Here is a 24,095-nt window from a genome sequence, read left to right as displayed (position 1 = left end):
TATTTCTAAATTTAAATTGTATGCGTTTTTCATTGTACTGAGTAAGACCATATGCTGTAAACATCTTGTTCTATTCTTTGACCATTTAAGTACAAATCGTTGAAATACCCATTATTACAGTGTAGTAGAGTATTACATTATTATTCATATGATCTTTTTTGTATAATATTAGTCTTTCAGACAAAACACTGGTTACACCACTTGACCATAACGTCTGCAGCAATAGGACAAGAGATCGAAACAGAAAATAGCCATCAAGGTAAACTGAAATGGATATTTTAATATATATTCATGTCATTCATCATATTCTGTATCAAAAAAAACATTTCATAACATCAATGAAGAAACAGGATTGACTTGTGTTGTGATTTTAGTTCAGTTATCATACAATAGAGAGATTGTGAGTAAGAGAGTATCATTTTCCCCATTTCTTTCATCACTAAACTGTTTTGATTACATTTTTTAATAACCGACAACCATCAGGGTGAGTTCATGCCATCTAATGTGATCTTAACAATGTAAATGAAACAGTGTTTCAGAAACTTAAGACTTAAAAAATTCCTGGGCCCGTATGTATAAAACTTCTCAGAAATGCTCTTAAGAATAGTCTTAAGCTATGGCTTAAGTGTCAGAAAATTCTTAGTAAGGAGTAGGAGCAGTCTGAGAATAGGAGACATTTATTAAGAGGCTGAAAGCAACTTTCAGTAAAGTGTAAGACTCATTCTTAAGTGCTGACTTAAGTGCTGCAAACTGAGGACTACAATGATTTCATCCTAAAATGGCCGCCCTTAACCTCTGAATCAGCCAATAGAAAGCCGGAAACGGTACATTCACAGCAGCATGTGACACCATACATTCATGAATCATGAAGACATTACAATTATATTAGTATTTAAATATATTAATTTAAATTTGCTTCAAGAAAAGTTTAACAATATTACAAATAAGTACATACATTTATTTTACAAGATTTTGCACCATTTTGATTAAGATTTTAACATGTTAATGAAATAGACAAACGTAGTGCTATTTAAAAAATTAAGATGATGAATCATATCATTTTTATTTCACTGGCAAGGTGTATATAAGAAAATACAAAAGTTTGCAAACACTTAGATAAAAAATACTTTGATGATCAAGCCTGAACAAGATGATCAAGTTAAGCTGGATTTCTCCACTTAAACACAATTGTAATTTTTGCCATCTTGTCACTTTCACATTTGGCTTGCTCATTGCTAATATTGTAACATTATGTTTGGGGTCAGGGTTTTATACTCCATTTGTCATGATTAGAATGAGAACGAACCCAAGCGCAGACAGATGGAAAACAAAGATGACTTTATTAATAAGTAAACAGAGCCCACGTGGGAGCAAAACATTAAACGTGCAACAATAACTAGCACTGACTAACACTAAACTTGACTAGACTTTGACATTAACTAGACTGAACTTGACTAGACAACACAATAACAACATTCAAAGAACTTGGCTTACTAGACTTGGCTTACTAGACTTGACACTTCACTTCACTTCACTTCACACAGGAACAGATCAGGAACAGAGCTAACGATACCAGACAGAACACAGAGCACAAGGACCTTAAATAGGGGTAAAATAATGAGGGGAACAGGTGACAAGGATTAGTCAATGAAGACAAGAGGATGACAAGGGAGCGGGGATAAAGTGACGAGACAAAAAGGCCACGTACAGGCACACAAAACATGAGTCTATCATGATTCTGCCTCAAGACTAGAATAAAGCAATGACAAGAGGGCAGAATCATGACACTATTAATATCACTTTACATGTAATGATGTCACTGCAATCTTGTAGATACTTCACAATTTTTTAGGTTGATAATGCTATTGTAGTTGTTATTTACATTTTATGGTATTTTATTTACCTGTCATAAACTGTAAAACCAAAAGCGTCTCTACTTAAAAAAAACTTACTTCAATTAGTAACACCTAATAATTAAACATTTTAACTTTATTTATTTCACTTAAACTCAGAAAATGTAAGTTGAAAAAACATTACATTTTTAGGCAATATCAATTATTTGATCCAACTTTAACTTTTTACAGTATATATTATGCAAATTTATATACCTTTAAGTATGCTGTCTTGATAATCCCATAAAAAATCTCGGTACTGTGCAAGCACTTGAATAAGTTTCACTAATATACATCTTATACTGTATATTATATAGTGTAATATAATATACATTGTATAAAAAACCCTATACTCTTTATATTTCATAATGTTATATTAATTCCTATCTACTGTCTATTTTCTGCTCATTGTACATATAAATAAACTACTTTTAAAGGACTTTGTTTTTAATTATTCTACGCAGAGTTTACCAGAAGTTATGTGATGACCACGAAAGCTGCGTGTTTATGTTGTTACTGCTAAAAACATCCATAGAAATACATTTGAATTAAAGTAATTCTAACACATTCTTTGTTGCTAAGTGCATAAGACCTCTCCAGCTTTCTTAAATAATTTAGGATCTGAGACCTAGTCTTAACACTTAGGAGGCTTTATAAATCAAACTTATGCTTAAGTCTAGGCATAAGAGTAAAATGACATTATTCTTAGAATTTTGACACACTTAAGACTAAAATATTAAGTTAAGACTGTAAAAAACATACAACCTTATATTGTAGCTGCTTAATTTCCTATCTATCTACCTGTCTGTCTGTTTATCTGTCTGTGCATGTAGGCCTACATGTTGCATACTCAGCCTAAATGACTGCCTCTTGCCCTATAGATGCCAAAGCAAGGAAAGCCAGATTCATTCTGGACCGGCGTCATGATGCTGTTTGCCCAGGGGAAATATAAATTTTCCACTGGCCAGAGACCCGGGAGCAGACGTTGGAAGGCAGTGTTAGAGAGGATAAAGAATTGTCCGCTGACCCCTGCATATGGCCTAACGGTCAGAAAAAAAGATATTTTTGGGAAAAATATTCCCTGCAAATGTGGCTACCATGATGTAAGTAATGTCATTGAATCCTTAAACATATGATGTGAGACAACGATGCTGACAAATGCTTCCTTTACAGCTGTTCCCCATGGCTGGTTCTTCGCTGTATGTGCTTGATTCTCCAAATGACTTGTTTTGATGCAGAGTTTTGTGTGATTTAGAGAATAAGACGATATAGAGAGTAAATACAAAATGTTGTTTCCCCCAGTCAGGACAGCACACAGGGACCGCAGCAGGTCCGCAGCAGACAGGGACCGCAGCAGGTCCACAGCAGACAGGGACCGCAGCAGGTCCACAGCAGACAGGGACCGCAGCAGGTCCACAGCAGACAGGGACCGCAGCAGGTCCACAGCAGACAGGGACCGCAGCAGGTCCACAGCAGACAGGGACCAGTGGTAATACAATGACATGCTCCCTTTGTGCTCAGGAAGTGCTCTCTGACCAGTTTACACAGCATCTGTCAGACTTCCATGTCCAAGAGGAGTGTGAGCACTGTGGCACAAAGGCCATGGGTGCTGTCAGGTTATCAGAGCACCTTGAGAAGTGTCATGTCTTAACCTCACCTTCAGCCCATCCCTCCACTACCCCAGCCCAAGAGATGACACCGACACCAATCGTCTCTCCCCGAGATGCTCCAGCTACAGTCTGCCTCACAGCCCAGGAGACGACACCAACCATCTGTCTCCAAGTTGCTCCTGCTCCTACCCCTCCAACCCTATCTGAGATGGCACCAGCGACTCAGAGTGGCACACCACTTCCATCTTCTCCTGCTTCTGCTCCTCCTCCAGCAGCACCAGGACTACCAGTCCCTCTGCGCTTTCCAGAGGTAAGCCGGGCCAGGTTTTTACCAAAGCCATTCCTCCGGGTCATCAAGCCAGGTGATTTGGAGTGGATTGCCCACATTCTCTATGACGCAAGAGGGCAGCTGAAACAGAATGTCAGGGAAAATTGGCACCACCCCCCAAGCCCAATCAGATCTGTGGCACCTCCAAACCCACACGATTACTTTCGTCAGAGGATGTTCCTGTGGGCACCAATGCGCATGTGGGGCATACCTTTGAAATGTAATCAGTGCAACCGAAAGATGCACCACTCTGGCATTTACACCAAGGTCAGAGAGGTCATTGATGTGGACAGCAAGTACTATTTAATAGGGGGAGATTACCCAAGGTGCAGCCAGTGCAAACTACCTGTCTGTCCTTGGAGTAGTGATATTTTAAAGCAACTGGACCCCTCTAACCGCAACAAATTCCCTGCTGTGTTGACTACACATTTGGCACTGGACAGAAAATGTGTGACACTTTTGCGTCCTAGAACAGCAGGGAATAGCTCCAGTTACCTGCAGCAGGCCTTTCAAGAGGCACACAGTGAGGAGTGGGCCAGGAGATCCTGTGACTATTTCACAGATTGTGAAATTCACAAAAGATCCTGCCTGAAGCAGTCCCAGGCTGTTTATTCCCCGCCACCACCCTTCATTCCCTTGCCCCTGGCCCAGTGGTTTGAGACAGTGCATGCCAACGATGTTGTCGGCCACCTTGATGAACTCAAAGGTGTCATCACTTCAACGTTTGGCAGAATTCTGAAGCTCGATTCCACTAAGAAGGTAAAAGTAAACCTGTATAAGCTTGAGCTCATTTGTTCTTTTAGGGTTTAATAAGAATACATGTGCTAATGATGTATATTCTTTTGTTATAACAGGTGACCAAAAAACTGGCTGGTGGTATTGAGAACACGGCAACATGGATGACCAATGTTGGGAACGAGTATGGTCAGGTCCTCAACTCTGTCCTCACAACCGGCGAGGGGGCTGGACTGGATGACCTGTGCCAAGGGATCGTCCAACGGTACAGGGATGCTGGTGAGCCACAGCCAGCCGCCATCTATGTGGATAGAGACTGTTGCAGTGACAGAGGTGGGTTACCTGTAATTGGGGTTGATGTTTTTTTGCCAAATAATGCAGTTGATGACACTAGAAACCAGTGGCTGCTGGTGACTGCTCTTCTGAGGGGCACAAATTCAAAATATGGGTTTGGAGTGTCATGTGTGTCGCTTGTGGTTTCAAAAAATGTGAACCATGTGCATCACGTGTTTTGTCAAAATAAGTGCCTGCTCCACACGTGTCAAAACCGTTTATGATAAAAGAGACGCTCACATTCACAAAATACACACAAGACACTCCCTTACAGTGAACTTGAGATTATATGAGTATCTGGCAAACACAAGTGTCTTTTTTATAAACCCATAAACCCTGCAGCAGGCACTTATTTTGACAAAACACGTGATGCACATAGATTCACATTCACTCGACCCACCGAACACATATTTTGAAATGACAAACCACACACATGACGAATGCATACATGTTGTGAGGAAATTTTTTTTATTCATGATCTTGTGAATTTACACAGGGGTGAGCCCAGTTCTCCATTGGTTTCGGCCATGGACGTCCACTGTGCGGTTGGATGTGTTCCACTTTATGAGGCGATTCACCAAAGGTCTCATCACGGAACACCATCCTCTCTATGGTACGTTCTGCTCCAAATTGTCGAGCTGCATTTTTGAGTGGGATTACCAGGACATCAGTAATCTGAAGGAGGCGAAGCGGTCAGAGCTGAGGCAAAAGCATCAGGGCTATGAGCCAACAGATGCCCAGGTGTTGGCGAGCATCAGCCCTAAAGAACTAGCCAAGCACTGCCGCAGGAAAACCCGGGGAGTGGAGGAGACCCGTGCCCTCATCAAAAGTCTCCTTGACTCCATGTGGAACCTTGTGGACGGCACTGGGCTACACCTTATTAACCACGAGCGCATGTCTGAAGTGTGGAAGGTACAGCAAAAACACCTTGCCTGCATCCAGGATCCACCAGGAGTGCAGCTTTATACTAACATTGGGTCAGGGCTGGAGAAAGGAGACAAGACACTGGATGTTCTAAGATGCGCCAGAGGGTCCTCCTCTTTGGAAAGCTTTCATAAGCACCAGTGTGCTTTCATTCCAGGCATGTTAAAACCTCACACACACACATGGTATATTTTGCTATTGAATGTTGACATAATATTGTTGTAATTTGTTGTAATCAGTGATCCTGTTTTTTGTCTGAGTAGGGTGGAGATGCAATGCATTGCACACTCAGATGTACATGCTTGAGGGTGTGTCAAGGTGGAATTTAAACCGGTCAGCACAAGCACTTTCAATGACTGAGACATCCAGGACAAAGCTGTATGACATTCGTTTGATGTCCAATGTAAATGCGCTCAGCAACAAAGTCTTGGGAAAACCTCTTCTTCCAGAGTTTATCCCCCCTGGGAAACCTACAGGTAAGAAAAGTCTGCTGTTGATGATCAGACCTATACTGTGACATGGTACGCAAGTAAACAATTTTTCCCTTGATGAATATCTATTGCAGGAGAGCGAATTGCTGTTGAATATCTTCTGGCACAATCCAACAGAGGAGATCTTCTGAGCCAGCAGACTGGTAATGCTGACATCCTGCCTGAGATCTTGGATGAAGACCTTGAGGATGAATGTCCTGATGTGACCGTACCACAGGCTCATGACCTCACATTGCAGGTAATATTATGTCAACAGTATATCTGGGGTCTGTTATTCATACGTGGATTAATCAGTCAGCTGGATTTGATTGTTGTCGATTTGTCTTGATCTTGAATTATTTAGTTCTTCGAAACTCATCCTAGAGTTGCTGTCATAGCAACCGGTCCGTAAGATTAAACCAGCTCGGGAGCAGGCTTATTTCATGTAAACAACATTAGATCGCACCTTTTTAAGCGGATGTGATACGTAAAATCTGTCAGAGTTATGTATTCTCATTATACGAGGGCAATCTGCGTAAGATGTACGATAAATATGAAAAGCATTTCAAATTCAACACATAAAAAAGGATAGATTGAATCTTTTAGCAATGTTATTTAAAAAATATATATAAAAGAAAAATGTTTATGTACTTGTGCATCTTTTTTTGTGGAGCAGCTGTTTTACTTATTCTTAAACGAATGACAAGACAAACATGCTTATGATCACATTCATTTTAAATTTATTTTAGCAATAATAGGTGTTGTGTGTAAATAACTATAGATGCAACATAGTTCCAAGGAAAGATTGTTATTCCGTTTTAAGCCCATTTCGCCACATTGGTTACACCCTACAAACCGAGAACAACTTCCTCTCCCCAGTCTCACTGGCTCTCCCGATAATACAGTTTCCATACACCCTCATACAGTGCTTTAAGAAGCACAAGTGAGGAAGCACCTTTTCTGTATCAAACAGTCAGCAAGTTGTGACTTGGCTTCTGACCAACGCACTTCGATTTTATTAGCATGTAGAAGCTCTTTGACACCACTTTATTTCTAATCTTAATCTCTTCTCTGTGACCTGCTTTGTAGACTGAAGAGCGTTAAACAGGGAATGATTATCAGTAACACAAATAAGTGGAAGATCATTAAGATCAGCTTTACCAGTAGTAAGCAAGAACATAGCAGTGTCAATACCATCTGACAGTGTTGCACCCAGAGGTGTTATTCTACACACAATTTACCTCTAACAAGGTACTATTCGGAACCTCTTAAAAGATTTCTAAACACCCAAGTCTTTGTAACGGACTACGCCACCCTGGGAATTACACCCAGGGAAATATAAATGGGACACAGGTTAGTTCCCACAAAGATTCAGAGGAGACACGAATACAAAAACAACAATACTTTATTTATACAGAAAGTAAAACCACAATTTAATGTAATCTTTAACACAAGACTAGTGAAGCTAGCTTCATTTAAAAACACTGGATTAGGTTCCAGACATCAAAAGTTCAGATCGGATAACAGGGAGAAAGAAAAGCAAATTTCCACTTCACAACACACTTTAAATACAAGTTTCTTTGGGCTCACTTCACCACACGTGTTTCAAAGAAACAAAGTTACACAAACTACTCAGTGAACAATTACAAAAAAATAAATTGAGGTTAACACTCCTCCCTGACCGACCTAACAGTTGAATAAAATACCACAGCTCCACAAAATAACCAAATAAACACACTTGTGAAACCAATATTAAATCAAATAAACAAAGAAAACTAAATAAATCACATCATAGTTTATAACAAATACAAAATAAAGTAAACAAACTAGCACTCATTCCTCACTTAAACCATAATCTATTTACCACACGCACACCCTCTATAATTCACGCACGCACATTAAACGACGTGTCATTCTCACACTATACACACGCTATAAGTCACACACACCTTAACTTAACTCATGCACACGACCACAAATGTACCATACAACCACGCAAACCTCCTCCAGTTGAAACAATACGGGGTAGCGAATGCCCAACTTACAGTTTTTCCCAGTCGCTTTGGTGCATTTCTCACATCACTATTTACATTTGCACAACAGTTAATGCAGTTCTCAAAACAATTAGTACAAACTGCAAAACCTAGTTGATAACCTGCAAAAGTGTGTCACTTGCTCAAAATGGATAGGACATTCCTCAAAAGCAAGTATTCATGTCAATGAAAGTGTCAGTGTCATCAAAATGAAAAGTCCTGACACCATTGTTTATGAACAAGATAGTCAAGTGGCTTAGTCATGTTTTCATTATGACAGTTTACTTTATAAATGTTTTCCAATGCAAAAAAGTAAAATCTTGGTGACACTACCTGAAAATACTCAAGACTATACACTTTTCCACAGCTATTTGAAAAATACAATAAAGTTACACATTACTGTATTTAGTGAGGTAACTGAGTACAAGACACTGAATATGTATGTTTCACATTTTCACTGCATATGCTCTTTGCAATTAGGGATGGGATGGTTTGAAAATTTCATATCATGATTATAGTGACCAAAGTTATCACGGTTATCAATATTATCATGGTTTTCTTAAATTGAGATGGAAGTGTTCAAAAAGAACTGATACACACACTGAAAAATTTTAACAAGTTTTATTTTTGAAAATCAGCAAACAACAAATACAATTAGCAGCTATATGCACTTTTTTAAGCATAAACATTAAATCAGGGGTGTCCGGCCTTTTTTTGTGTGGCAATCTACTTTTTTTAGTTAAAAAAAATCATTGAGTACATGGTGAGACCATATAGCAGAGATGCGGTTTTGATGAAATAAACTGACAACATTATCAGAAGCATTTCTCTCTCGTTCGGTCGATCGATCGCGCGCACATACACCGTACGTGTGGATCAACTCCAGCATGTATGTGCATTCAAATTTCGGAAGTTAGACGACTCCGCTGCAGCGGGCAGGCATAAGATTTATAAAAACACACTTGAGAAGAAATGCTCAACAACTCAAAAAGACTTCTAAGACCATAATGCCAATTTGGCGCTTTGCTTTCCGAAGCTCGTGGAGGCGTGGAGCAGCATACAGTTATTAACTTATAGGCGATCTACCCGCATTGCATTTGCGATCGACTGGTTGTGTTGGACACCCCTGCATTAAATGAACATTAACATGGAGCCCTGAAATGTATGAACCTGTTTTAATGAACAGTAGCTTAAATAAAAACAAATGCACACATAAGCAACGCATTAAAACACAGTGCACCTGTTACTGCATCCGCCACGCCTTCTCGCACAAAAGCTAATGTTGCATGCGAGCGCCTGCGTCAAGCTGATTCTGGCTGGACAGGATTTACCGCGAGTTTTCAAAATCACGGTAATCAAACACGGTTATAATGATAATTACATTTTAAACGATAATACTAACCGTCAGGACATTTTATCATGGTTAATCGTGAAACCGGTAATCGTCCCATCCCTATTTGCAATTCTAATCTGTTCATAGTATTGTGCAAAAGAAAAAAATACATCCTTATTTACAACAAACAAACTTTGGCTGTGCACAACTGTAAAAAACATTGCAGTACATATTGGAACTGAACATACAACAGACATAGTACTGTAATCATTCTTGTACATCCAGACATTCCTCTGTCTGGCCACATCATCTCAAAAATTGTTCAATTTAGGAGACTTTTCGGATAAAAAAAGACTTAAAAAAACTTGAAAATTTTTGTATGTAATGACTGAAGCAATGAAATAAGGACTATTAGTTTTACATGGAATGACTATTCAGCATTCACAAGTATAGTTAATTTTGACTGACATGACAAACAAATGATAATGTTATAAAACAGCAGAGAATTGTATGAAAGCAATTGATGCATGTCCAAAAGCATTTGCAATTTGTTCGAAGGAATGAGAAACTGCTACTATGACGTGCACAAATGACTAAATGTTGTGGAGGTTGAACTAACTGTTGTGCGAATGTAAATAGTGATGTGAGAAATGCACCAAAGCGACTGAGAAAAACTAATACCCTGTCCCACAGTTATTCCCAGGAACAGGCCACTTAATGCGGACGGCACAAATGAAGGGGTGGACCAGGTGTCACAGAAGTAAGCCGCTAGGCAGATACTTAAACAAAAAAATTAGAAAAATAATAATAAAACACCAAGAAGGGGAAGCTGGGCCACCATCCAAATCCGCTACCCAGTGTCATATGGGCATATACCTCCGGAGTGCTTTAAGCTGATAAAAGAAAAAGTACAGCATTAACGATGGAATTTTCATAATCGGCATGCAATATATCAGTAGCATACCCACCTGATTATTAGCGAGTCGGCACTGCTGACACATCAAGTGATGGATAAACTCCCCATTGCATGTATACTCTGTAAACAAATAGAGCGCTTACAAACAACAGCTCCCTTTATATTAAATAACTCACGATAGTCTACAAACTTGATTAATAGAGTCAGCCTTGCTAACGCCAAAGCACAGCATGATAAATACAGCCCGGAATGAATACTAAGACAAATGAACAAAGCACATACAGTCAACAGCTCGTCTTAAATAAAACAAGTTATTTATCCACTGTGACATACCCAAAATGCAGCAAGTCCAGCAATCAAATGCTCGTCCCAAACGGCTCAAAAGAAAACATTAGCCATTCAACGTCCATAGTCGCAGCAGCAACCACCCGTCAACACGCTCAAACAATGCTGGAAACCTTCCTTTTATGCACACCTACACCCATAGCACACCTGTCTCTAATTAAAGCACTTATCATTCAACCCGTCTGGGTAGTGCTGCTACAATCGCAAGGGTTTCTCCTGCCAGCGTGCTTCTTACCACACGTTTGATTTTCTTAGATTGCCAAAACAAAGGGGAACACTTTACTGTTTTTTCCATGAGGACAATTAAAGCCCCTTCCTGTGTACCTCCATCCTGAAGATTGCCTAGTGAGGCATCACTGAAAGCCACTAAACTTAAATCTTCACTGTTTCCCAAGTGTTGGAACTTAAGTGTGACTTTCATTTCATGTATGGACTGAACAGTATCATTCTTAATGTTGGATGCTAGGCTACATGTGTCAAACATTACATTTGGTCTTGTTTGTTTAGCAACTCACAAAATCTGTCCAATTTGGACCGGAGTTGTTATTTTACTTTCTCGTTTAGTGGAGCCTCTCTCTGTACAGCTCGTGCTGCCTGTAAGTGAACTGGTTGTAGGTTTTCAATGTAACTGTGCTGATGCACCTGCACTATACCACCCACAGTAGCAATATTCATACCCACATATGAAAAATTCTCATGCTCTTCACGACCCACGTGAAATACAGATTTAAGTACAGGTATGACATTAGTAACAAAATCCTCTGAACCTGCCCCAAAAAAATCATCCACATGGCATGCCAGTATGCCGGTCACCTCAGACTGCTCATCCTGCCAATAAAACACTGCAGAATCAACCCGTGACATTTTACCCCCACTGTTCAGCATGAGTTCTTTGACCTTGTTGTACCAGTAGAGGGAGGCGTCTGCAAGTCCATACACACATTTCTTTAGTTTCCACAATACATTGTCCACACCTGCTTCTGGTGGGGGACGAATGTAAATGTCTCTTGAGAGTTCCATTCCCTGTAAAAAAGCAGACTTAAAATCCATAGAATTCACTTTCCATTTGTTCTGACAAATAACAACTGACAGCAGCCTGAGTGACTCTGATGCACATGTGGGAGAATCTTTTTGTAATTCATGAATATTGACCTCTTCAAAACCTCTCACCACAAGGCGAGCTTTTGTATCAAAACCATTAGAAGTTTCCTTCAACGTACAGACCCATCTAGTAGAAATACATCTTTGACCCTTAGGGGTGTGCATTGGCATTGTCCTCACAATTCGATTCAATTACGATTCACTAGGTAACGATTCAATTCGATTCTACGATGCATTGCGATGCATCAGAATTTAATTCTACTGTACACAACAAGGCAAATTTTTAACCAGTCAAGTAGTAAAGTCAAGTGCAAATATTCTCAACAAAAACGGAAGCTAAGCAGCTTTAAAACAATGACAATTATATATCTGAGATGAGAATTTTACACACAGTGTAAGTCTTGTCTAGTTTCCCATTAACTTCATAGAATCCGAAATGTGCTCGTATGTCCACTTTCCATGGAAAAGGGTGCGTTTTTATTTACCTGTCTATCACGATCATCTCTCTCCACCTCAGCCATCTTGATTGTTGTTGTTATGCCCCCGAAGGTAATTGAAACTTCACAATTTTATTGTCGAGGCCAGAAAATAAACAGTGGCATAATCGATTATGGCACTTTGCTGCATCGATGCTGAATTGTGCATGCGCGCATTGCGATGCATTGCCGCATCGATTATTGTTGACACCCCTACTTGTCTGTAACCTCTTCGTAAACATTATTATTTTGCCAGTTTTCAGTCTCTTCCTGTTTAGCAGCATCAAAAGAGATGTCTTTGGTAATCAGTACATCAGCATCTGTGTTTTCACATTCATTGAGAAGATCATCAACATATGACATGTCTAAAGCTTCCTTTAGACCCCCCACTGCCATTTGTTTTAAGATACTACACATTGTACCAGTTTTTATATTGCCCTTTTGCTTTTCCTGTTCGGCCTAAAACTCTGTCAGTGTGCTTAGTACCATCATCTCTGTTTGTAAATGTCACTGTCTGACCTGTTCTCAGTTTGACACCAGTAGAACCCAATGTATTAGTACTATCTGTCTCATTTGTTTGTCCTACGTCTTCTCTATCATCTGTTTATGTGTTGTCAGGGAATTGAACATCTCCCTTAACACTCATTTCATCATCTGAATTGTCTGACACATCCGTGTGTATTACGCTTTCATTTTCTTTACTATTTTCAGGATTATCGAGTAGTACAAGTTTATCCTCATCCTCATTAACTTTATTCACCCTGGACTGATGTTCTCTGACAAGAATCCCCCATGTCTGAAAAATACTACAGAGCCATCCTGACCGATAACTACAGCAGGGCCTTTCCACTCTGTGAGACCCTGTCTCCTGTCTCGTACTTTTCAGCCTGATCTTCTTTTGTAAAGCTCTTCTTATCCTTTCTGAAAATTCCACCTATGTGAATGCTCTTCTGGAAGCTTGCAATGCTGCTAAGTGCTGTCCTACTCTAGTACCAATAGAAGTGCCTTCTAGAGCAGGTAGTTTATCCACCAAAGCGGAGAGAAGATTAGGACTGCAACCAAACACAAGCTGATATGGACTATAACCATGCCATTTTTGCCATTAGAGCCCAGCCTAGAGAAGTCTGCCAACCACACCCGTTTCCTTTTTTCACCTTCAGGAGGATCTCAGTCAGTGTCATGTTGTGTCTCTCCAACAGCACGTTGCTTCAAGGACTGTATCCCGCTGTAGTCTTTAGCTCAGTGTTAAATTTTTCTGCCATCTCTCTTAACTCCTCATTGTTAAACTCACCACGTTGTCGGTGTATATTCTTTTCGGGGCACCATGAACACTTATCCACGAGTGAATGAAAGAGTTGACGATCTCCGAGGCTTTTTTTGTTCTCACAATGTTTCCAGCGCTGAAGCGTGTAAAGTGGTCGATGATATGGAGGTACCATACGCCAGGTTCCAGCTCATATAGATCCATTGCCACTGTCTCATTATACTCTGAGGCTAAAGGCAAACCAACAGCAGGCTTGGGCTTGGTCTTGCTGTATCTTTGACATACCTCACAGTCACGGATGATCTCTTGCAGAATAACTTGACAGTCAGGGAACTACACTAACCTTTTCCACTGGTGGCACTTGCGCTACCAACTTTTTCAGTTACTGGCGCAAAATATGATTTGGTCGCACATATTTTTTTCAAATTATATTAAGGCGCTCTGGATAATAATGAACAATAATGAAATGTATTGCATACAGATATGCTTTTTATTTTACTTGCCATCTTTTAAACCACATGCCTTCTTGTTTTCTTAAACGTTGCAGTGTTTCCCACAGATCTGAAATTTACTTGTGGTGGTAGCTCGTGAAAAGGGCAATCATTACCCACTGATAAATAATGGTCTACTATACATATGACGAAGAACTAATAATGTGTGACACAACACAATACTTTGATTTATTGAAAATTAATATTAATTTCACATTATATTTCATTAATCTAACCACCCCAAACTTTCTTTGCCATTAACAATCTTTCTATTTCTCTCTTGCCAATTTAAAAAGCTTAATCCACTCATTATTTCAGATTTAAAAGTCTAGTTGCTGTCCCGGTGACATGATTGGTTTTAGAAAAGATATGGTTTATTAATAATAAGATTATTTAAAAAATGTGAGAAAGAAAATGCAGCGCGTGGGTGTAACAAGAACCATCGCCATAGAAACCAGAGGCATATGGTCGCAGTGTAGTTCCCTGACAGTCCTTGTCAGTATTTCCAGAGCTGTGGATGAGTCTCTGCAGTTGGTCTGCGCAGGCGTGGCCAAACTGCTTATGATGCTTCAGGAGAACTTTACGCTCCTCTTTTGTAGACATCTTTATTGTGACAACAAGAACTTCACTTTCATTGGTGTCCGCTTCATTATTACCATCTCTAATGTCAACACAATAATCTCCCGAACTAATGAGCTCAAGAGGCACTGGTTGCTTGAACATGACAACTCTGTCATTCTCCATGTCTAAAACTGATCCTGCTTCCTTTAGAGACATTTTACTCAGCAGTAAAGGAATATTAACAGGAACAACTTCCGTTTTAATGTGACATTTTGTTGGTCCGATCTTAGCGGGAAGCTTCACCCTTTTGTTGGGAGTATACCACCTGACCATCACAAAATCTGAACGGTCTGCAGCTTGAAGATTCTGTTTGCAACAGTTTGTTTATTTGACTTTGGCTCAGATCTTTTATATAACTATCCAGCCATTTCTCACCACAAACAGTATGTGTGCATGCTGTGTCAATAATAGCTGATCCCAGTGATTCAGTTAGGAAGATCTCAGAGTCTGTCATGACTTTGGTACACAGTTTAATGTTACACTCTTCCACATTTTCATCTTCTGCTAGCTTTACTTCATTTCTGCGATGAGGACAGTCTTTTGGCCAATGGTACGTGTCTGACAAATGACGCATTTTGTTCGTTTACTACACTGGTTTTTCCTCCGAAATCGGCTTCAACGCTGACTTCATGGATGCAAATGTTAAATCCGTGCACGCTGTAAGTGCTAGCTTTCTACTCTTCTCAGACAAGCCGTGTCCAGAAGTTTAAACGCTAACACAGCGTCAGGCATGGTCAGGTACTTCTTCATGCAGTTGTATCTCTGCTCAAAGTCTATGATGTAGTCCGTCATGGACACCACATTTTTTTTAAATCGAGACGAAATTAGAGTATGCTTTATAAGAATATTGCGTCCAGCTTAACTGCCATAGTTTCCATACCATCGTCTTTGTTCAGATTGTTCGCAGGTATTTCCAAAGTGGTCTCTCTGGCTCGCCCCTCGATCCCTAGTACCACCGCGAGTATCTGCTTCTTCTTGTCCAAGTCCGTAACAAGTCTCCAAATACTAACTTCATTTTTCCAGCACTCGTATGGTTGGGCTTCGTCAAGCTTAGACGGTACTCTGTAGTTGGAAACCATCCTCTGCTACCATGCAAATAACTATAGATGCAACGTAGATCCAAAGAAAGATTTTATTATTCCGTTTTACGCCCCAAATCCCCCACATGCACTCACACTCTACAGACTGAGAACAACTTCCTCTCCCCAGCCTCACTGACTCTCGCAACTCAGTCTCACTTCTCGTAGACTCTCGCGATAATATATCCCCTCCCACATAGAGTTAACATTATGTACAATAAAGAATATTACTCAATGTGAAATAAGTTTCCATTGAATAAACTCATCTCTGATTTTAGCTTTGTCTTTAGATTGTCAAGTAGGCTTACAATCTCATGCATGAAGGGTTTGCCTAGTCATTTCTATCTATTCTATCTTTAAAACTCTGTCTACAATGATGTTACCCTGTCCCTTTCCTGTGACAAAAATGCCAATAACCAAATAAGTTTTTTTTTGCACATATTTTCACACATCTTTATCTTCTTTACAACAAATTTCTGTGCAGACTCAGGAGATGCAAGACTTTCAGTTAATGTGGCTACTGCTAATATAGTCAGAAATCAGTTATATAAGAAAAACGCAATTTAATTAAACTTATTTAACCACTTGCATATAGTTTCTCTAAATGCATTTCATCTGAGAGCATTTCTTTGCTGTCATGTACATTGTTCACACGGACCGTTGTTCAATGTTCAGGAAGCACATCATAGCGCGTGGTACATTTTGAATTTAGTTGGCGCGATGGCGGAGCAAATATGTCCATAAACGACAGAGAGAGAATGTCTAAAGTTTGGTATCATTACATTATCATTACATTCAGCATCTGAACCGAAAACATCCACTGCTGTTTCACCAAGCGTCGATGAAACAAGGTAACGTAGCTTCCGCTGATTTTAATCCCATACTGTATTTGTAGCGATGTTGTTATGCGGTTTGACTAGATATGATGTTTAGCTTTGATGTTTTTAAGTAGTAAACGTATTCACGTTCAATTGCAGGAGAGTATAGCTTAAAAAAGAACCCCTTCACACGCATGCACTTTACAGGTGTGTGTACCAAAAAACGGCACTACAGTGCAATCATATATGGGCAACTTGTAATCTGACATATTTTGTTCAATAATAATAAACTCTGTCTTGTAGGAGTTGGAGTTTAGCATAAGGATAAGGATATTCTCTCTCACGCGAGTCAGACCGATCGCGCAGTGCATCACATATGCTTAAACTTTTATGTAGCCACGCAACGATAATTTCAGCATGCATTCACTGTATACAGCGGGACGTGATGTTGTGATTTTTCGAACGGATTCTTAACCTAAAATGCACCGCAATGCAAGTGATGCAAACCAGATGCAGCGTTCTATTGAAAAGGAATGTATGTATTTCTGCCGTACCAAAATGCAATGAAGCAGCTGAACGTCTGACTGGGGTGTCACTCTTTCTCACACACAAACACAGGTGCACGTGCGCGCACACACACAGGTTGTTACCATAGCAAATAGGCTCACCCCAGAAATGATATATTAGTAGCCTAATGGTAAATGCTGCAGGTGTAGAAATGTACATAAACCAGATATTTACTTTGATGTCAGGGCTAGATTACAGCATGAAACCTGTTGTGCATATTAATAAATTAAAGTGTTTAATTGTCGGCACTGGCACTTATAAACACTAAATGGGTAAAAATTGAAATAAATAGGCTTATTTTTTGGAGCCAAATACCTCTGTTTTTTTTTTCAGAAATAAAAGCCAAATGCTTGAACATTGAACAAGCCAAGTCATTTCGTTATGCATTATTTGTTTTGGTTGTTTAAAAACACACACAAATCCGATTACTCGATTAATCGATCGATTCAGTGCTAGATTAATCGATTACAAAAAGAAACGATAGCTGCAGCCCTATTGTTATCAAATACAGTTGCATTTTATAATATTTTGATGTAGAATAACATTTACATTCATTTACTGCACATCATACTTCATTTAACACATTATTGGGAACTGCTAAAAGTGTTGGTGTATTATCAACAACTGCACAAAAGAGGGAAAACACCATATTTTAATAAACTACAATTCAAAGTTTATTTATCAGAAATTAAATTGTTGCATTGGCTGTGGGTTTAAGAAAGAGCAACTGCCTCCAGAGATGATCTGTACAATCAATCAGTTTAGAGACATCACTCCTGCTAGCACATTTCATTAAGATACTTAGGTTGATGTTACAAACAGACAAAACAGCATTTAACTGTTTTTAAAAGAGACTTAAAGTACTTTAGGAGCATCAAAGTTTGATTACAATCATTAATTTCAGTCTTTAACATGAATAGTAAAGATATCAAGATTATATTTACTTAAAATATTTTACATTATGTAGGGTGATTTTATGTACAAAAATAGCAAATTACAAATTCAGCCTCATAAAAAGTTCACAAAAACCTTTCATTAATACCTTGCGCACTGCAAGGGGCAATAAAAGGGCATGTTCTTGGCCATAGTAACAATCGGGCAATCACAGCATGGCTGATCAGTGTTTCTACTATCGACCTGTATTGCCTTTTCTTGCAGTGAACAAAAGTGCAATGATCTCAAATAATTCAACCCTGCCATACTAATCATCAACAGCAGAGGTGTTCAAAGAACTGAATAAGCAAGATCATAATTAGCCAGATCTGAACATCTCTGATGTCTCATTTGATCTCGGATGTATTAGGCGACGTACAAAGAACGGACCCCTGACATAAAAAAATATTGGAAAACTAATAGCCAGTTTTTCATTTTTAATGTAGAACAGACACAAGAAGCATTTAAAAGATGATTTATTCTTTATTAATAATTCTGTGTATACTTTTATTAATCACCTCAGCAATTTGGAAGCGGTGGCCAAAGGCCCAGACCAGATCCCAGATCCCCACTGGAGGAGGGTGATGCATCTGCTGGGCCCGTCCACTACCCACTGGAGGAGGGTGGTGCATCTGCTGGGCCTGTCTACTCCTCATTGGAGAAGGGGGATGCCTCTGCTGGGCAGGTCTACTCCCCATTGGATGAGGGCGATGCCTCTGCTGGGCCCGTCTACTCTCCATTGGAGGAGGGTGATGCCTCTGCTGGGCCCGTCTGCTCCCCATTTGAGGAGAGAGATGCCTCTGCAAGTCCCGTCCACTCCCCAATTGAGAGTGATGCCTCTACCAGGACTGTCCTCGCCCCATTTGAGGAAAGTGGGTTCGTCACTCCAGCTCCGGTAAAGTAGATAATGTTTCACCATTAGAAATGTGGGCTTTTTTATATTTGCCCTTGTACCAGATGTTTATTGGTTTAATTTTGTAACAGGACACCAGGTGTGATGCCAGAGGGATTCCTGGATGGGAGGCAGTTGATGCCTTGGCAGGTTACCTGGTTGGCCTTAACAGAACCATAACAGCACTCTCCAATGCTGAAGTGGCAGAGATTTTGAGGTTATACTCTCATCTAAGTGCCTTTGACAAGACCCCCACCAGTTACTCCCTCAAGAGCAAAAAACAAAATTTGTCAGGACCTTGGAGGGCTTCAAGAAAACGCAGTGGCTCTGCTCCAGGCCAGCAAGCAGCTGAGAGGTATCTACATCTCATATAACTGTATTCCTTAGTATTCATATCAATATTTAAAGAGTTTGGTTCCAAAACGCAATACATCCATTTTGACTAATTTGACTAAAACATGTTTTGTATACCAAGAAAGTGAAAAGATAAAAACCACTATTTTCTGTTACAAACTTTCACATAGCATATTTAGTTTATAATATAAAAAATTCAAATCCATAATTTGATTTTCAAAGATTTATTATAGCCGGTTTCAGCAGTAACAACATAAACAAGCGGGTGTCGTGGTCCACACTAGGGCTGTCAATCTTCCTCTATTATCCCATTCGAATTTCATTCATAATTTTTTTTTTAAATTCGATTTATAATCGATTATTTAATGCTCAAATTTGACTAATTAATATTTACTATACCTATCTACACACGTTGTAAAAATGGGCTTATGCATTGCCAATGCCACTATGAGCTCGTATAGTTGACTTGTTTTAAATTATGTCCACTAGAAGACATTGCAGTATTACTAATAAACATGTAATTATTTGATAACAGGTGATATCTTTCTTGCTAATTAATGACTAAGCTTAGACACAAAATTAACAAAGTTGTCAACTTTAATGAAAAATTTCATTATCAACGCAGTTCTCTTTGTTCACGTATGAGGGCTGCGTAGATCGCATCATTAGTTATACAATACTTACACACAGCACACACATCCCCTGGCCTCCCATTTCACTATTCTTTTTTCATTTAAACACACCTTAGAGGAAGTGTGATCTTGAACAAGTATTTTGTTACTGGTCGAAAAGACAAACTTATCCAAACAAATTAGCATTAAAGACATTCCCAAAACGGTTGTCCATAGCACTGAGAGCGGTTTTCTCCTGACACTGTCCTCTTCACCTTGGCTGCTTCGTTCTCGTCTTCCTCATAACCTTCCTCCGCAACCGCTATCAGCTCCGCTTTCTCTTTCTCACATACCTCCTGCTGCTGGTCTTGTTTCAAATGAATTAGCCGATGGAAATGCGGGTCGAGGTAGCTAGCTGTATTTAACAGCATAAATGCGTTAGATAGTGAACACATAAAAAATATTTTTTAATAATTTTTTTTTTAAATCCCATTCGAATAGTAGTTTTAACATTCGATTAGTATTATTTTTTTTAATATTCGAATTATATTCGATTACTGAAATTCGTTTCAACAGCCCTAGTCCGCACGTAACTTCCGGTAAACTCCGCTAAGAATAAATTACAACAAAGTTCTTTAAATGTAGTATATTTATGTAACAAACAACACATAGATTACCTAGGAAACCAAAACATTTGTTATTTTCGACGAGACATTTGTTCAAGAGAGCAGTTTAGCAACTAGTCAGACCATTCGAGTGGCTTATGTTTCTTCCCCGTCTCAGAAAAGCACCACAGGTTTATCAGTGCCATCAAAAGTATTATTTTGTTTTTGTTTGTTTGTTGATCACGAAGTACAAAGTAGATGAGGAAAACTAGGATTATGTGTGTATTCAACGCACCGCCATTGTTTCTTTACACTGCGTGGAATGGTGCGCTGTGATTTGTTGAGCGGATTTATTGCATTCTGCAGAAAAGGGGGACTGGTGTTTATCGCATTTTGGGAAAAAGGGAGAAAAGATGACAGAATAACACGACAGTTATTGGATTGTGTGTAAAATTAAGAATTTACTTTTTAATACTGACCTGATACAATACTGTTTTTGGCAGTAACTTTTATTTTATTTTTAAAATGGCGTTTATCGCGTTTTGAAACCAAACTCTTCATAGTTATGTCAATATGTTAACATGCATATATAATAAGTACTATGTGATCTGGTCATCTATTTGCAGATTGTTCATGGTCCATGGTCAGGCTGCTCACAGACCAGACAAGAACCGAATTTCTGAATGTGTTGCTCTCAAGTTGTACAAAGAGTACAAGCAACCCAGAAATAGGCCAAAGGACAATAAAGGGAGGAGATTTGCCATACCCCAGTCCATTGTAATGACCTACTCACACATCAAGCAGCTAGTTGAGTACTGCAAAGAGATCATGAACAGGACTGACCTCGTACTGGTTAATATTAACAACACCACAGTGTCCGACTGGTGAGTTAATCTTTAATATCTTCATAAATTGATTAAATTGCGTATTTGAACAAAAATTTTAAATATTAACACACTGAAAAATGTACTCTTGTGTGTTTTGTTTTCTGTCTCTGCAGGCTGCAAGATTGCTCTAAGACATCAGAAAAGGGTTCTTTACTTCAGGGCGTGCGGCTTCCACGGCAGATTGCCGTGGCTAAAGAATCCCTCCTGGAGGTTCGTGACCTACCATCACAGCCAGTTCAGCATGGACACACTCCTTTGGAGTTCCAGGAGCCTGAAAACCGTGAGGGTGAGGCAAAAATCCGCAGGCGAAACAGGTCCAGAACACCTGCTATTCCACACAGTGGTGGGGAAGAAGCAAGTATTGCCCAACACGATGCTGCTTCTTCTCAAAACATCAGTACGGAGGGCTGGTCCTCTGCCAACCAGCCATCCCCAACACAGTACCAAAGCTGGTCTTCCTACCAGGCGCCCCTGGCACACTCTCATGTTTGGTCCTCCACCCACCCACAACCCTCAGCATCCTCCCAGGGCTGGTCTGCCACCCAACCACCACCCTCAGCATCCACCCAGGGCTGGTCTGCCCCCCACCCACAAGCCTCAGCATCCATCCAGGGCTGGTCTACCACCAACCCACCACCCTCAGCATCCTCCCAGGGCTGGCCTGCCACCCAACCACCACAATCAGCATCCTCCCAGGGCTGGTCTGCAACCTACCCACCACCCTCAGCATCCACCCAGGGCTGGTCCTCCAACCAGGGCTTGTCTGCAACCCACCCACCACCCTCAGCATTGACACAGGGCTGGTCCTCCAACCAGGACTGGTCTGCAACCCACCCACCACCCTCAACATCCACCCAGGGCTGGCCTGCCAACGAACCACCACCCTCAGCACTCTCCCAGGGCTGGCCTGCCACAGAACCAACACCCTCAGCATCCTCCCAGGGCTGGCCTGCCACCCAACCACCACCCTCAGCATCCTCCCAGGGCTGGCCTGCCACCCAACCACCACCCTCAGCATCCTCCCAGGGCTGGCCTGCCACCCAACCACCACCCTCAGCGTCCTCCCAGGGCTGGCCTGCCACCCAACCACCACCCTCAGCGTCCTCCCAGGGCTGGCCTGCCACCCAACCACCACCCTCAGCGTCCTCCCAGGGCTGGCCAGCCACCCAACCACCACCCTCAGCATCCACCCAGGGCTGGTCATCCACCTCTTTCTGTCCTGACCAACCTAGGCTCCCTCACCAAGCTCTAGATCCCTTTAATCGCCAGCGTGAATGGCGGTTACGCAGGGCAGAACTTGAAAACCAGGAGAGAGTGAGGAAAGGTGAGCCCCCAAAGGTCAGAAAGGCAAAAGAGAGCTATCACTATGAGTGTAAGCTGTGTGGTCAGCCTAAATCAAAGCAAACTGGACACTCACAGGTACGAGGCAAATGGTACTGCCCTGCATCTGGACAGACCCTTGAGGAGTGGAGAAGCTCTTTGTAAATATAAGAAATTCATTCTTTTTTATTTATACTTTTATTAATAATATTTTTTATTTATTTTAATATTTCACAATCACTGTTCAAACCATTTGCTGTTGCAATGGAAAAAAAAAAATTATGGAAAAAAATATTAGTTGCTGATGCAACTATTTCCAAAAAAAAAAAAAAAAAAAAAAAAAACACAACTCTTGTGGTGTAATAGTAACACGTCCATCCTTTGGGTGGGAGACTCCAGGTGCAAATCCTGGCAAGAGTGTGCAACTGTTGGCCCAATCAGTATTTAATTAAAAAATAATTTATGACATCATTTAATCTGCATTTTCTCCTTTTCTCATAATTATTACTAGATATACCCGCACTCATAATTATCATAACAAAGCATTATTATTCATACCAATCCTATTTGTATCTGTTTTTAAGCCATATTTAATCAATTCATAGCAATTTCTGATGAGGAGCTAGTGTCAGTGGGGGAACCGGCACAGAAGAGGCTGACAAAGGAAAAGTACAACTACACCTGTAAGGTGTGTGGCCAGGACAAAAATAAAAGGACTGGACACACCCAGCTGAAGGGGTGGTGGTACTGTCCAGCCTCAGGACTGACCCTGGGTGTCTGGAGAAAGAGTGTATAGTTGCTGTCACTATTACTTGTATCTCTCTATGTCGTTTGTATGTCTGTTACCATTAAGTTTAGGAATTTTATGAAGCCAAGAACAGCCTTGACGTTTTTATGTAATTTCCTCTTGAATACCAGGACAGTGAATGTCATCCATTGAATGTAATTGTTAAAACTATAGCCAGAATTACTTGCAGAATCATTTTACATTTATTCACAAAACCCAACACTCAATGCTCAATTTATAATATGTTTTATTCACTTGTGTTGCACAGATGTAGTCTCTCATATAATTGTGTTTTCAAAAAAAAAGGAGGGGAAACATGATGTGGGATTTATTTACATTTAAAGCTATACACTGTTAATACTGTTTTAGC

The 24,095-nt window shown here is 40.2% G+C and overlaps 1 protein-coding gene across 1 annotated transcript; it reads left to right on the top strand.

Annotated features, from left to right (window-relative positions):
• Window positions 1–23,797, top strand: LOC129440642 (uncharacterized). Its single transcript, XM_073871039.1, has 11 exons — window positions 1–259; window positions 2,774–2,995; window positions 3,195–4,589; window positions 4,685–4,898; window positions 5,395–5,979; window positions 6,086–6,298; window positions 6,388–6,551; window positions 18,793–19,164; window positions 19,254–19,516; window positions 21,358–21,615; window positions 21,732–23,797. Exons 2-11 carry the CDS (start codon window positions 2,774–2,776, stop codon window positions 23,101–23,103), a joined length of 5,058 nt encoding a protein of 1,685 aa, XP_073727140.1. The 5' UTR covers window positions 1–259; the 3' UTR covers window positions 23,104–23,797.
• Window positions 23,798–24,095: the final 298 nt, after the last annotated feature.

The sequence above is a fragment of the Misgurnus anguillicaudatus genome, chromosome 9 (assembly GCF_027580225.2).
Source record: "Misgurnus anguillicaudatus chromosome 9, ASM2758022v2, whole genome shotgun sequence".
NCBI classification, from domain to species: domain Eukaryota; kingdom Metazoa; phylum Chordata; class Actinopteri; order Cypriniformes; family Cobitidae; genus Misgurnus; species Misgurnus anguillicaudatus.
This window is presented reverse-complemented; position numbering and strand designations above follow the sequence as displayed.